Source organism: Caloenas nicobarica, chromosome 11 (genome assembly GCF_036013445.1).
Source record: "Caloenas nicobarica isolate bCalNic1 chromosome 11, bCalNic1.hap1, whole genome shotgun sequence".
In the NCBI taxonomy this organism is placed as follows: domain Eukaryota; kingdom Metazoa; phylum Chordata; class Aves; order Columbiformes; family Columbidae; genus Caloenas; species Caloenas nicobarica.
In genome coordinates, this window is record NC_088255.1 from 4184285 (window position 1) to 4201215 (window position 16931).

Below are 16931 nucleotides of genomic sequence, written 5' to 3' on the forward strand. Positions count from 1 at the left end.
CTTGGTCTCGCCCTGACACTACGCTATACTGTGTTTAATCTACCAGCCCACAGTCTTCCTCATAATTCCCTGTTATTTTTTCCATCTGTATTCCCAAGTCCATTGCAAACAGAACTGTGATAAAACCGTGAATCGCTACGGATGCTGGTCCTTAGCTTTCAGGAAGTTTTGGGCTGTGTTAAACTCCACTTGCCTAAACCCAAATGCTGACAGTCCCCTGAAAGTTAATGGCTGCACAATTTGACAAACTCTGACCTCTGTGCATCAAAACTGTCCTCACAGAATGGATATTTTTAAAAGGATTTTAGAAGACAAAAAACAAAAGCAAGGCCACCCACATAAATATCCCTATTTTACAATACAAAGATATAGGAAAAGATCTCCTTCGCATACGCCAATACGCATGCTTTTCATGTTTAATCAGGTTTCTATCACAAACCCCCTTCAGCTTGAAAGCACAAATTTCAGTTTTCTGCTGGTGACCACTGAATGTGCAGCTGATATGACAAGGTGACAAGTGCTACAGTCCGTTCAGAGCAAGCCACTGCTAATGGCACTGAACAGATTCACATCTCAGAAAAGGTCACACTCCAGCATCAAATAGTTCCACGAGGTTGCAAGTGAAACCAACGCAGCAACTTCTCTCCTAACATAATCCTACTGCAGCTCCTAAAGCTCTGCTGGTAGAAACAGGTTTTTTATTTCCCAACTGGCCTACAATTTGTGTTGGTTTTGACCTTCAAATTTCTCTGTAAAATGACACAGAGAAGATTTCATACTTCTTTTTCAAACATTTAGCAGGTTTAAGGAGGCTGCTGTCTCAGCAAGTTGTGAAGCTCTTGATTCATGCCTGTCAAATAACATGGGATAATAGTGATTTCAACTTGGCACCGAGGAGAGGGCACTAAATAAACTTCAGGATGCAGACATTTCAGCAGTTGAAAAGTCCAGGGAACAGAACTCCACAAAACAAAAGAATAAATATCAATTTGTCAAATCATATATTCGAAAGATTTTGAATTAAAGTACACCAGTTTCAACCCATTTGAATGCTAATTTCTATCTCCCAAACATCAAAACTCTACCTTAAGTTATAGACGATGAAAATTATTAATCTGCTTCAAATTTGTATGTCCATTTTTGACTGTTTGTTCCTATTTTTGCAGCAGATTTTGGGGTTTGCTAAACTCATGCATTGCTAAGTCCTCTGCACAGTGAACTCGCACATCCTTTCTTGGTAGCTACTCATTTTCTTAGCATCTAAAATAAAAACCCCATTTGACAAGTTAAGAAAAAAAAAGCCCATGAAAAGCAAAACAAAATCCAGTCCTTTAACAACACTTATTAGCTTATCACAACAGAAACCATCTTCTTTGCCTTCAAAGCCTATGTACTGCCCGGCAACCAAGTCACTGTGTGAGCATGGGTCTGAAAATAGCAAGTTAGGGACCATCTTCAATCCCAGAGCATGAACGGGTGCGCTAACAGTAAGTTACCATGGCTGCTGGTCCAGTGACTTCTTATCATCGACTACTACGGGAGGAACAGCATCAATTAAAATTGGTATATTTAGTGACTATTTTCTCCAGAAAAGAAATGTGCAGGATGGAGAGGAAAAAAAACCCAAAAAACCAAAAAACAAACAAACCATCTAAATTATTACGTAATCCAGAAGGAAACTATATAAAAGGATTAAGACATCTGCTCCTTTTCTGCACATGTGTTTGAAGTATCTCTCTCATGCTCATAACACAATTGCAAATACTGAATTCAACTTGTTATTCCATTTCCAAGCTCACATGTGCTGTGCAGGACTCCCTGACTTGGCTCACCTTGCTCTACCCACAGGATACAGGATCTGTCCCTCTCTGCTGTACACACAAATACTGCTGCTGAAATAAACAGCAGAAGCTTCATATGTTTTACCATCAATTCACCATTAAAAGCTGTTTAAGATGTTACATAAAGATATACTAATCCTTTCTCACTCATCATCATCATTCTCATCAGCTAATTTTATTCATGACATTCCTTGAAAAAAACACAGCAATTTCATAATTACTGAAGGAAGCTCCTAGCTTATGAATTATTTGAAAAACAGTCCCATAAGAGTTAGACCATAAAGTTGATAAAGAAAACACTATTTTAAATAGCGTGAATTAGGAAATCAAATATCAGATTAGCACTCAGCATCTGATGTGTTTGGTTCCGAGAAGATGGTCCCAGATCTATCCTGTTTGGGGAGCTTGTAATTTTTTAAGCCACATCTGAAATGAGGAATCATTTCCCTGCCTGGAAAGGAGGAGGTCATTCTTCCAGAAGACAGACAAGTTGTTACACCAAAACCAAAGCTGATTAAGTAGTTAGCCAATGTCATTTAACTAAATATGGACATATTTAGTTAAATTCGTAGCATAACAGCTGTTTTCTCATTTTAGGTGTAGAATTTGCTTTTCTTTTTTAAATATGAACCAATGCTTTGAAGACAAAGTCTTAAATTCCATTATGTTAATTTACTCTAATAACAAGCCTCCTTCAACATGCCCTCAAATTGATTTTTAATGGTTTTTAATTCAAGGAGATAAAATAAGCAACCACTCATGCCCTTTTCACACTTTAATTAGTGCCAATCTATATCATGGACCTAATTAAACATCGGGGGAGGAAAGAGGTAGAGAGAGGAAAGGTCAGCTGTTTGCAAACACGCAGAATTTCCGCTGCAGCAGACTCTTTCTCCTCCTCGATTCACGAAAGCTTATTAGGACAGTGCACAACCACATACCCTACTCAAGCTCAGGTTTTCTCCACCGCTGCAAGACACTTTTCTGCTCATACGCAGCTTACATTTGCTAAATGAATAGCGCTTTCAATCATTTTGATATAGCAATGTTTCCCTGCGCTCTTTTATCCCGGTTTCCATGGCAACACACACTTTGGCGTGAGACTGCAATGCTGCTGCAGACTGCATCACAGCCCCGCGTCAGCAGCGGCAGCTGCTTCGCCAGGCAAGATTAAGTGAAGCCGTAACCTCTAATTTTATGATACACTCAGATTAAAAAATCCTGGTCTATTTGTATGACCCAGACGCCATGCTAATTGCTATTAAAATCCTTAAGTCTTATCAAGAATGGCAAAAATTCCTGCATCCTGAAGCTTTCGCTTCCCTTCTTTCTGCATAGTTTCCTTTGGAATATTCTAACGTTTACAGCTACCAAGTACTTATAAACAGCATTACCACTTAGGATTCATTTCAATTTATAAACAGGAATATGTTTGCAATCCTATAGAGATGGAAGACATTTAACATATTGCACATGGAGATAGATTTACCAGCTGCCTAAGAACACAGAACTATAATTGCTTAGTGAACTGACATTTGGAGTCTTTATTTAGCAAGGTATTACTTGAACCAAACAACAAGCTTTTGATGGCTGTTCACTGGGACTGAAAAGATATCTGCTGTATTCGTGACATAACGGGCAATCTCTGCTCAAGAGGCTTGGAGAGGAACTGGCAAAATTAGGACACAGCAGAACACAAGCCATCAAAATCAACTGAACAAGTCCCAAAATTCACTTCTAATCCTCAACTATGTCTGATAACAGCCAGTAATAAAATCTTCCAATTTACGCTGCTCTAAATTAGACAAAGCTAACCCTGCAGCAATTTTTTTTCACCTCCTACTGTAAGCAACGGCACTAGTTTGAATTTTTCCTCGGGAAATGTTGCCATCTAGCGATTGCACGTTGCTATACACTGCACAGTCACTACTAGAGAGATGACATTTATATTCACGTTTCCTGAATAAGAAAAGTGTGATCGGTGATTCCAAAAAGACTTACAGTTACATGGTCATATTAAAAAAACGTAAAAATCCCACCTCCAATCCCCCAAGATGCATTTAAAACCATTCTGATAAAACGTATTTATTAACGCTAAAAAACTAGGAAAGAAAATTCTTAAAAAAAAAAAAAAAAGAGGTAAATGAGGGACTCTAACTGATTTTCTCCATTATGCTAAAATTCTCTTATGCATTCAAATTCTGTTGCCCCTGTTACAGACCCAGATTTCTCATCTGTACAAAAATCACAAGTATAGTAGAACAAATGTCAGCTTTCCATGGCAGATGGGCTCTACAGCCCACCTTTTAGCTTTAGGGTTTATGCTACAAGACAGGCGTCATTTGTGACCAGATCACACCTTCCAAACGGTGGGAGACAATTTGCTGTTCAGCAAAGGCAGCGGCTGGTCAAAGATTAGAAGGACCAAGATCAAAAGCTTCTCAAAAGATTAATGTGTTTGACGCATGTGAAAACACTTTGGTTTTAGAGTGCTCAATACAGGAACAGCAGGAAACGTGTGCAAAATTCATACTCTGTAAACCGGGAAATTAACTTCTAGCAAAAAAGGTCTATCGAATGCGTTCTTTGTGATATTTTCATTCATCACTTAAACTGTTAGTTCTTAGAGTCAAAAAAAGGATACCTTCCACTAAGGACCTATACATCAAACAATGCTTGAATTTTTCAATGCCAAGAGGATGCAAGAACAAGAGGTTTGGCTTCTTTGAAGTCCCTGACTGTGCAGTCACTGCTTTCCTTCCACTCATGCTCATTTTTCCACTATCCCAAGTGCTGTACATCTTATGTAAACAATGTCAGAACTGTGCAATTGTCTCTAACAGTAGAAACTTTTTAACTGTTCGAGGTAAATATTTCAGAAGTTACTTCAGCAGAACTTTAAGTGAGGGAGGCTTTTTAATAAATGAATAAATAAATGAATGCAAATTCAAAGCTGGTATTTAAATACAAACTACACAGTCCACAGAACCTTTTCTACCAACCTGCAAGTATAAAAATTTCAGATACACTGCCAGAACTGTGAGCTACAGCAGTTTAGAAACAGGAATAAATTGCATCAATTTACACTTTACAACAACTTATGAATTTGTTATTTATACCAATTTTGCACTCTGGGATGACAGGAATTAGTCCTGTATTATTCAGTGTGAGGTAAGGTGGCACGGTTTAGCTGCTTGTCTGTGGTTATGTAGGAAATGATCTTTCAACAAATCATTCAATAAAACAATCGTTGCAACAAACAACTAAGGCTGAAATCCAGACCACTTACACCAGGGCCCCAGCTTTGGTGCTGCATTTAACTCTCCATACCGACATGAAAGGAAACCAAGGTCTGACAGCCCCGAATGGTACAGCAGCCAAATGTGCCTCTCTTTATCTCAGGTACCACAGTAGCAGGTTGTCTGAATACAAAATACGAGATATGCCTTTTTAAAAAAATATATTTTTTTTTTTAAAAAAATAATCTCTTCTGGCACTTGTATGGTAAAGAGAACATTCACTACGGCACCTTGGATTAAAGACTGAAACACAGCCTCTTAAATAAAATACTGTTCCAATCCTGCATTTTCAGCAACATCCAGCACAAGTTACTTTCCACTCTGATCAGAATAAGGTTGGGAGAAAGAAGAGAGGGGTTTTTTTTCTTTCTGATATTACAAAAGTACATGCACAGGACTCATGTAATCATTCTTGAAAACTACAGTTAAGTTCATTTTGAAAAATGATGATACAGTTGCAGGCCTTAAGAAATTTTGAATAACTATGGCTTTATCAGTAGGCTAATTCATCAAAAAACTAATTAGAAATGCAATCAGGTTGCAAAGTTTGTCCAACTATGTTTAATCTATTTCATCAAAAAGGATATCTATAAAGAGTGCAGCTATTCTTACGGGACAATATACCTATCAGTCATTTATGGGAATAAAAAAAAGCAATGCAGTCAAGCTCATTTTGCAAAGGTTAATATAGTCTGAAAAGCATTTATCCCCAATTTTCTCATTTTCAGGACATGCTGAAACCCCAGAGAGTCCAGAAATAAATTTTTAAAAAGCTAGGTATTATTCCTGTGACACTTTCAGAGATCAAGGCTCTTCAAAAGCCAAAAAAGTAGGTTTTAGGAAGGATGGAGTTCCCAAAATTTAAATAATTGAATATTGAAGAAGGCTAGCATTCTCCATGCCAACTTAAGAAGTTACACCCCAAACAAAACTGACGTCAGTAGAGAACACAGGAAGAAAAATTTAGAAGTGATGCCTTTTTCTTTTAAAAAGCCATCTTCATGTAACTAAAGGCATTGAGTCTTCAAACTAGTAATTATGAAATCACATACTGCAAATACGCATTACTATTATTTAATTATTTAGTGATAATACATCTCTACTTGTAGCCACATTCCCTACAAACACTCTCAAAAATCTTTCAGACTAAATTGTTTTGAGAGAAGTCCTGAGGAATCAGTTCTCTGTTGAGTTAGAATGACACTGAGACTCAAGAATTACCTTACTTTAATTCCAAGCATGTTGAATACTGCCAATTAATACAATCGCCTGGCCTTCCCACCCAACCTTTGCGACGGCAGCTCTCACATTGGTTCTGCTTGTATGCACACTAAAAAACACTTACAAAAATCAGCACTTAAAATCCAAATATGTAGATGAGGTAGGTTTCAAACTGTTTGCTAATTCTTCCTAACATCTCCTGGATGAGTGGAGGTCACTTAACAGTTTCTTCTTGAAGGTTTGCTTCTGGAAAAGCAAAACTATCTCAACCATTCAAACACTTCTTTAACAGAATCATTACATTTTTCTTATGTTCAAGTGAAAATTAAGTATGCAGGTCTACTGTCAGCCATCAAAACAGTAAAAGCATCTTGAGAAAGCTAATTAAAGCTAAGAACAAACACTTTCACCCCCTCTCCAGCTTCTTTTTCCCCAAAAGAAGGATCGCAGTATGTTCTGTTATGGAAAACAGAAAGCAACACTTACTAATCTATAAAATCTTACATAGCCCGACTGGGCATGTGCTGATTAGCAAGCCAACGCTGCAGCGTTTTTGGACAGTCTGTATCATGGATCACTAACTTTTCCCACGTATTTCAATATTTACAGTGCTCGTACCACGTAAGCAGTTATGCAAAAGCTGCTCATGGAGAATTTAATTGCTACCTACTGTCCATGAAAAAACGCAGCACAAGCTGTAAGGGTTCACTGGAAGCTGAGCCACCTTCTTTAAGACCATTTCAGCTGCTGACCAGAGGCCCACAGTGGTGGGATCCCAACTCTCCTACAGTCCTCGTACAACAAGACTGAACGACAACTGAGATGGCACACAGTACAACTGAGCAGGCTGGAACCTCCACATTGCCCTCACCTGCTCTCAACTTCCCAGGCACAAGTTATTTATGAGAGGAGAGGAAATAAAATTACAGGTTACAGAGGTGGAGAATATAGGGTCCTTTTGTTACTAACATACCATAAACTCACCATTGACTCTCAAAACAGCTACCATTGCCAATAGTTCCATCATCCTGCTAATCTAATAGTGTATTTAAATTATCCAAAACTTATCTGTAAATTTCACATAAATATTTTTCACATTCCCTGTGTACATATAAAGATTTAATTTTTGCCACTAGTAGAAAAAAAAAGATTTCAAGCTCTGAAACTGAGTTTACTTACAACTATTACACACAAGTTAAGGCAGTTGGGTTGGGGTTTTTGTGGGTGTTTTGGAGGGAGGATGGGTTTGGGAAGGGGTATTGTTTTATTTGGTTTTTTCTTCAAATGCACCTATGACAAAGTATCAAACTTATCTGCAATAACTAGATGGAAAAAAAAAAAAATCTAAAGGTTAGTTGAATTTGGAACAATAAATACCTGGAGTTTAGCTGCCTAAGTTCCCCCCTCTAGTGGACCCTTTTGGGCAGCTTAACTGTGCACTTCCATGTTTCCGCAGGTTGATTTTCCTTTGCAGTTTTTATCCCATGCTGAATTTCTCAGGATCGTATAACATGATTTGAGGATATTTTTAACGACTCTAAAGTATTTCACTGAAAATTATTAGTATGTATTCATCCTTACTTACACCCTAAAATATATTTCTCATTGGGATTTTACACAAGCAAAGAAAGCCTTAACACAAGAAAGGGATAGTGTGCAAACATGTTCAAGCCCTGGGCTGACACGCAACTAGCAGGTTGTATCTGTCTATACCAGGAAGACTATCCCATTGCTCCACCAGTTTGAGGCACATTTGTGAAACACAAGATAAAACACTATTTAAAACTGGTTACCAGCCCCATTCCAGTAACATTGGCTCAGAAAACCAGAATGGAAATATGAAGTTGGCACACCAACCGTGAAACAGAGCTTTGTAGGGTTCTGGAACACACACAAAAATATATGCAGGAGACATTACCAGTAGCACTGGGCGTTATTCTCCAGTAGCTTCTCCACCATGTGCTCCACTCTTACAAACCAGCTTGGCACAGCTTTGTATATCAAGGGAGTATCTGACCTGTAGAAGGAAGGTGATGGGGAAGGGAACAAAACAAACACATTTTCAGTGCTACATTACTTATAAAATACTTCTTAAAATGTATTTGTGTACACCACAGTCCCCTTTCTACAGACTGAATTCTTTTTTCCTGAAATTATCACAAAGGTTGAGTTTTGGTTTGGTTTTTTAAATTACAAACTGTTACACTTATGCGAGCCACTATTTTAAAGTCAAATCCTAAAAAAAATAAAAAAATTAAAAAATAAAAGCCTTCAAATACAGTGATTTAAGGAATTTGTATAGTAAGGGAAATTATGAGAACATTCTAATGATAATTGAATTTAAAATTTATGTTCCTATGTAGCAGAGTGATAAGAACTTTAGTAACTATTAAAATGAGTCATATTTAAGTCTTCTACATGAGCTCATGCTGTATCTTTTTAATATGTATATTAACCCGAAAAGTCAGAAAACAGTATGCTATGTATTTACTATTTACATTTAAAAGAATAAAAATAAATCATAAAGTAACAGTACCCAGGGTTAACTAGATTAATGTCCCATTCCATGAGGAGAAGGAAAGAGATCCAAAGCAGTATATGAAAGTAAGAAGTTAATAAAGATATCTTAATATGTTCCTTACTTCAACAGTCAACGAAAGTCATACAAAACCCATATGGGACAGAAGCAGATTCACAATTTGGGATTACTTAGAGTTCAGGTATTTCTAATCCTTCACATCCATCCCATTACTCCAACTTGAAAAGGGAGACTGAAGCCTAGGGGAAGGAATCTGTCTGTGGGTACAGTGCCCACACCACAAAATGTTTCTTGAAGTATTACTTTTGTTGAAGTCACTTTGCCTCAGAAATTGGAAATACACTTGCTCAACAATAGTTGAGAAATTACCATTATCCCCTACATGCAGTCGTCACTGTAAACAACCCATCTTAAAAGTTTAATTCATTTTATTTATATCCATGTCAAGGACTCATTTGAAATGCATAAACTACTGGAGATTGAGATGTAAATTAAAACTGCTACTGTGGAAGCACTTCCTAAAGCTACATCTGCCTGACCAACAGAAGAAAAGAAAACTCACAGCAAAGGTCGTTCGAACCTGAAAAAACTGCACTTACATTGCATAAAGCCCAATAATAAACAACATATCACTTCTCTTAATATTATATTTCAGAAGATATTTCCTTTTAACTAAAAGCTATACATTCCAATCTGTATCTTTTAAGATCTGAAGTACCATTTCCTGTAAGGTTATAGATAAGAGCTCAAAGCAATAATAATATAGTAGCATTCTAGCTATTAAATGCAAACACACTAAGTTTGGAAGTTCTGGTTCTCAAATTTATGTCCTAACACCTAAAAAAGGGAATAGTTCTGTTAACTCCTAACACAGCAGTATTCTGTAAGCTACAAGGTACTCCAGAAATATTTTCGTTTCACTGAGCATCTTGTTTCAGATGTGCTGAAGGATGATGAACTGCTATCACGTGCAAGATCTTGAGTCACTGGAAACATGAAGACTAAAACTTGACAATAACTATTTCTCACGTTGTCTTAACATATTGCAAAATGAATGCTGGGACAATAAACTGGTACCCAACCTCTATCAGGAGTAAGCAGCTGACAGATGGGGCGGATGGAAGACAAGCTTTAGTGCAAAAGTAGCTTCAGACACAAAGGATCTATGAAAAAGAGACAAGCAGCTGAAGCTGTGATCATTTCCCAGGCTTTCAACCCAACCCTATAACCTTTGAATACTTGATAACCATTCCAAAGCACCCCCAGAGCACTGTTTCCACCTACATGAAGGTAATAAGCAATGGGAGATGTCAGAGTTTTCCTGATTTTTTTTTTTTTCTTTCTTCTGGCTGCACTGCCAAGTAGTGTCTCAGCAGGAGACAAAAACAGAACAACATGCTGAAAACCTGCTCAGCCCACTGGTAACATCTTAAACATTCCTGCCCCTCGTGACTAGTGAGAGGGTTGAAGAAAACAGATTAAATTCTTTGCTGCAAAATCAAATGAGAAATACCGATTACTGGGTTGTGTTTTCCATCAATACAAGACAATTAAAAAACCAGCCAGACAGACCTCAATCAGAGACTGATGCTTACAAAATTCCTGCCTAGACATTGCCCTTTGTCTCAACCAAACAGTGTTTTGTTCCCCTTATAAATACGTTGTTTAGAATTGTATCAGAGGAACGAAAGCACCTGAGCAAATTGCCTGTTCCTTAGCAGTGCCACAAAATTAGCATTCTCTGAAATACAACCTTTATACTCGAAAGATTTAGACAGAAAGACCATTCTCTCTGGACACCACACGCTCTGAATAATTCTCATACCTGTTTTGGACTGCACAGCTGTTTAAAACAAATTCTTGTGCTCTTACTCCCATTCCATTTTCTCATAATTTAGGAAACAAATGATAGGTAATTGTCCACATGCTATGAAAGATGCTTCTTGGCTTTGCTTTCACTGGCTTGAAAAAGACAGAGCTCTATCTGTCCATGACAGAGCTGCCTAGTATTGCTTTCTAAGGGAATGGCACCCAGTAGCTGTGGTGGACACTTCAGCTGTCACACTAGTTACCTTGGGTATTTTGGATTTGTTAAACTCCTGCTTAGCCCATCCAGACTCTCCAGATCTCATCTGTACACAGAGCAGTTTTGACCAACGATCTCGACCTGCAGCAATTCCAGTGAAGGGGAATTCTAACTGAAAACCATCTAGTGTGTACTTACCAAGTTTTTAGTGTTCCCCTCTCTTAGATTTTAAAGTTTAGTTGACAGAAAATTACTACATATCACAGTAACAAGAATATGTAGTGAAGGATCCTAATTCAATTATATGTAAAAAGAGGGAAAATGCTGAAGTGCTGAGGATCCACTAACAGCCTGGTTTCAGGGAAAAGCATGAACAGTAGTACCTAAGTAGGAGAGTTTGAGTTCAAAGTTTTCTCACATTAATCAAAATAACTTATAACTATGTTCAAAGTTAAAAACTACTCTTCTACTTTTAGCATATTCCAATTATGGTTTGATTTCTGATGGCAGTGAAATGAGCTTTTCAAGTAGAATCCATTATTCTGTTCTTCCCACCACATAATTTGCTGCTAGGTGCTGCCTGCAACTTATCATCAATCAACAAAAATGTCAACAGAGTGGCAGGATTAAGTATGTTCTACAGAATCAGCATTTCTACATTACTGGTTTGCCTCAGAAGGCCACGACTGTACGTTTGAATTGCTACATAAGAAAAACACAAGCGTTGCTTGTTTTGGGGCTGCCATTTTTCAAAAACTGTCCCAGTTCATCAAGGACATAACCCTTGAAGAGTAATTCCCCTTCCTCCTCTAGGTAGCTCTTGGGAACAAAGCAGTCATGCTATTCAAGAGCAAAGAAAGGTTATTCTTCCTGTAGATCAAAGATAAACGCACTTACTAAAACGCTTCACCTAGTAGCATTAAAGCTACATCTAGAGAAAAGCTTTTATCAGTTATTTAAGTATGGGTGCTGTATGCATCAGATATGGCTTTAAAAGTTCAAGTGATTTCAGATATTAAATTAGAATTTTTTTAAGTGTGTCTTTACTTGCAATAAAGCAGTTTAATACAACGTTCCTTCTAAAAAATTACTCAAGTTTCTTTTTTTAAATGACATTGCTCAATGATTTATATCTATATATTTATGTGTGCACTTCTCAATTTTGACAACAGAATTTCAAAAGCAGTTGCATACATTTAAAACCAGAGACCACTTTACCAGAAAAATGCTTCATTTCTAAATTAAATTTGCCTAGTCTGTATTTCTCACAACCATATCTTCTGATGTTTGTTTACTATATTGAAGGCCCATGGAGATATGCACATGGAGTCCTCCTGCAACCTCCGCAGAATTCCCAGTCTGACAAGGAAGATTCACTGTGCTGAACCATCTTTCTGACATTCCAGAGTTCATCTTGAATTTCTAGTTGACAAAACCCAAACATTTCTAAGGTCCCCACAGATACTATAAACACGTCAACTGCTATTTCTAATCAGAGACAGAACCGTTGTTTGTGAACTCGATTCAGCAATGACTGAACAGAAAAAGGTATTTATGTATTACACTTACTACCCACTGCAGTGGATAAATGCTAACTTCGATTTAAATCAACGATACAGAAATTGTCACATTATAAGCAACCGCATTCTACCAGACTCCAAAGAAAGAAGTAATTTTACAAGGTTAAAAAGTAACTCTGATAACAGCTATAATACAGCCATTTTATCCAAAACATGGAAAGTTTGAACACACACACACACACACACACACACGCACACACACACACTCAAAGATATTCTGCAATATACTTATTTGTGTACAACTCCAAGGGTACCAAAATATCCTTTTCCACCACTCAGTACTTAGCTGTTTAGAAAATTAGCTTTTTTAGACTTGTTACAGCCATCTTCAAAAGGTAGTTAGCAGTACTACATGCAACACTGATAAATGAGAACTACAAAAACACACCTGTAAAATTGTAATAGAAAAAAAAATTGCAGCATTACATTTAAATTCAACAGACTTATGGTCAAAAAAACCTAATTTACTTCATTACCAAACCAGAATTGGAGCTCTCCTAATTCACTATCCTTGATTCCTATTACTTTTAGTCTTCCTAAAAAAATTAAGTAGGTCAAGTGAGGGGAAAAATAAGACAAATCTGAAGAACTACTCAGTTAGAACCCTCAATCTTAAAGCCATATGCCCTTCTTACCTCCAGCAGAAAGGATAGCTGTGTTTGAAACTACTGCTGTGAACCAGTCTGCCTTTTTCTTTCAGTAATTTAATGATGTTCTTATCTGCATCCTAAAACGACAGAACAAAAAATTTTTCTTAGAATTCCAATTTCACAATTTCAGTAAGCTACTACAGGATTTGTCTCCAATACCCAAATTAATAAAACCCCTATAAAATAATCCAGTATTTAGACACGCAAAAAAATCCAAAAAGCTTCTACACAATTCATGCACTTACTGCACCGGCACTGGAAAACACTAAATTTAGAGATTTACTTGCTCTCCAAATCCTGGTATACAGCATCAGACACTTTCTGCCCTCAACTTTGTTTCCACATACACACAACTGTGTACAAAACTCAAATTTTCTGTAGCATTACTACAAGTCAGAACTCGTTATTTAATATCTTAAATCTTTTACTGAGTCTTCTGATTTTGTGGCAGGAAGCCATATAGTGCTTCTTACCTAATATTTAGACTTTACTACAACATATTCCTCTAATGTGACTATAGTTAGAGAAGTTGAAGCATGTTTTACTATACTTTACTAACTAAACAGGATTTGCATTCTAAGCTAAAAATGGAAGTTGAAAATTAATAATTGAAGACAATCTACTGAACAAGTGTCAACACAACATTAAGAAAGGAAAAGACAAAGATTTATGTTCATTAGCTAAGAATTCAGCATCATAAGAATATTTTCCAAGAGCCTTTATTTCAGATTCCTACCAGCAAGAAGATAAACACGTGGCCTCCAATGTTCCCTTACTTGTCTTAATACATAGCAGGAAGCAACGAGAGCTGTTTGAATTCAAATGCAATACAAGATTTTTGTGCCTTTTTCAAGTAAATTGTGTTTACAGGATCATGCTTTGCTATCAAACTGTAGCAGCAGGAAACCTACTAAAAACCATTTGTTTTCTTCGCACTGCGAACTACAGAGGCACCCCTTGCTATGGACCTGTGTCTGGAGTTCTGCAAGTTCCTTTTACCTGGCAAGTAAATCCACATCGCGACACATCCCACAAGTGGGGAAAATGAGTGGATTTCTCTCCTCTAGCAAGTCATGTTACACTAACTGGGTGGTATAAACTTAGTGACGACATCTGTGAATTCAGAAGTCATCCAGAGGTAAGGGAGGCCTCCGCTCACTCGCCTGGAGACCGCAGGCATAACATTTGCATAAGAAACAAGGAAAAAATGAGACTTCCTCCGCAGTAAATGCAAAGAGGAGAGACTCCTCTCCACTTTCTCTACTAGATACACAGTATTAGTGACATTTCAAATTATTTTTCAGATATTGTAATAAACAATTCCAATATTGATGCAAATGTTAAAACACATTTTTAATTTTTCCAGGTCCCAAAGACAAAGCCACTAAGAGAAAAGGACACTTTTACCATATATAACATTTATCTTGAATAAAATAGCATTTACTTTCTCCAAGACCACTTACCTTCACATACTGTCCAGCAAAATCAGTCACTTCTGCTGTGAAGCAGCCTGATGCATCAACAGGACAAACAGGCATAGAATCTTTCTGAATAATATTAAAATCCATGCAGACTCTGTAATCATCCTAACAAAAGAGACAAGTACCAAGTTGCAGAAGTACAAAATACTGGTTAAAATATCCATCCCTGGAAAAAGAATTTAAATATTAAATAGAAAATGTGATGACTGGACAAGAATACTGAAACACTCAGCCTTCACTAACCCCAATATACATAGGAAAATACGTATTTTACAGGACCGTACTTTTATTCCTCACAGAAATTATGATTTCTTCACTATATTTGTTTTCTCTCACCTAGTAGAGGGGATACATGCATATATGCACACATCTTTGGTGTGTATGTACACACATACATACATGTAGCCAACAGCTTCAGGCTACTATCAGATAGCAAAGGAACTGACCGCCACCACATCATGCTCTTGTACTACTCAGAGACTCATCTGTTTAACACACAAGCCTGCATGGCATTTTTCTGAAGGCAGTGTGTTTACATTTAATTCCAGAACTCCACACAAGAATTCCAATTTTCTGAATGCCTAAATGATCTAAAGCCTTTGAATCTGTATTTCTCAATCTTTGTTGGCCAATAGGCAAACGCTATTGACCAAGCACCACACACGTGGACAACATCACAGTTTATTTTCCTGGCCAGCCTCTGTTTAAATTTTTAATTTCCTGTAGCAGTAAGGAAGGGAAAAAAAAAATTTGAGAGAGAGGGGAAAAAAAAAGAAAAACACTTAAAGGAAAATAGGGTACTTCAGACTTTTCATGAACATAACTAAACAACAATGGTATCTTAAAAAAAAAGGCAAACCAAAATTGTCAGGGGAATGGGAAAGTTCAGATTTTAATTTCAAGTCTGAAGTCAAAGTAAGTCTGTACCTTGAGCAGTTATCACTCCAGATTACCCACCTCCCGCCCAAGGGCAAGCAAACATTATTAGGGGCAGAAGGCGAAAAGAGAAGCGGACAGTTGCAGATCAGTCACTCTCAGCACGTTCACAGAATTGCTTAATTTTCCTCAAAGAGCAAGACCCTGTCTAAGCCTGCAGCAAGCCAGGCTGATTTTTGAGTCTTGGCAGTTCCCATATCGCTGCTCTGGCAAACGGGGGAAACCACAGACTTCAGGGACAAAAACTTAAGTTTCATGTAGTGTGAAACAGAAGCTGCAGTGACCCTGCCCGCCAAACCTGGCAGCAGTTCAACAGTTACCCTCCTCTACGCTTAGAGCTCATTCACCTTTTGTAAAACAAGAACACTGCAGCTACTTCATAGGAGCTGCACTCTGAAGCAATTCGTCCACCTTAATCAAGGAGGCCACACCAGAATCAAGTGTGTAAGTAAGCAAGTGCTCCATAGCTAACAGAATTTTCTTTTCCTTTCCTAGATAGAACCAATATTGGTAAGTCAAATTTGCAGTGACAGAGCAGGGTTTCAAGATTCTTTCTGTGGTCCTCAGCCTTTACCTCCAACCCTACCCACTAGTCCCTGTAGTTACCAGCTCCCTCAAGCCAGATGTGACAGATGTTGCTCATTGATCCACAGTACCCTTTACCATGATGAAACTCTTCCGCGGCAATAGTGGAGTTGACTACTTGATGTACCACAGCATTACACATAGAAACAAAAAAACCCCACTGCAGCTACAGCACTGACTTACTGTGGGCCATAGTCTCTCTCCAGCCCTCAGCAGCTGCAGACAGCCATCGCGATTATTCAGCCTCCCCTGGGTCAACCTGCTTCTTCAGCCAATAGATTAACTGAGATAAGCCCACTCTCTCAGTTGAGACCTTTGATCAGCTATTACTGCTGAGCTGCAGCAAGCAGACTGCCGTGGTTAAAATGTAGGCCAGATGACAGAACTAACGTCAACCCTGATTTGGCAGCAAATTGTAAAAGGCTTTGAAGAAGCAGCCAGGAAAGACTACAAAGCTTGGCAAGCGCACAACCCAGCTAAAACATAATGACAAACCTTCCTCTTCACAGGACCTGGGTCAAGAGGTGGTTCAGTTCGATTTGCATCGTTGATGCAGACAATGATATATAAAGGGCTTTGCTATTTTGGTTTTCTACAGTTCCTTTCTTTTGAAGAACTCAAACTTAAATGTAAAAGCCTTCTGGACTGACCTGCCATTTGATTTAATTAAGATTTGCTTCAGTAACCACAAGCCAAGAATATATTCAGGCACATACAGAAATCCACAAATGCTAAGCTCCACTGGAAAGCTACGACAAATTTCAGTTCTTTCA

General features: G+C 37.8%; 1 protein-coding gene across 1 annotated transcript in view; it reads right to left on the reverse strand.

The window, feature by feature from the left end:
- The window catches only part of IARS1 (isoleucyl-tRNA synthetase 1), a 100674-nt gene that overhangs the window by 58217 nt on the left and 25526 nt on the right, over nucleotides 1-16931 (reverse strand). The window contains exons 12-14 of the mRNA XM_065642476.1: nucleotides 14620-14742; nucleotides 13142-13233; nucleotides 8280-8378 (exon numbers count right to left, since the gene is read on the reverse strand). Coding sequence (XP_065498548.1) covers nucleotides 8280-8378; nucleotides 13142-13233; nucleotides 14620-14742 — 314 coding nt within the window. The remainder of the gene's footprint in view (nucleotides 1-8279; nucleotides 8379-13141; nucleotides 13234-14619; nucleotides 14743-16931) is intronic.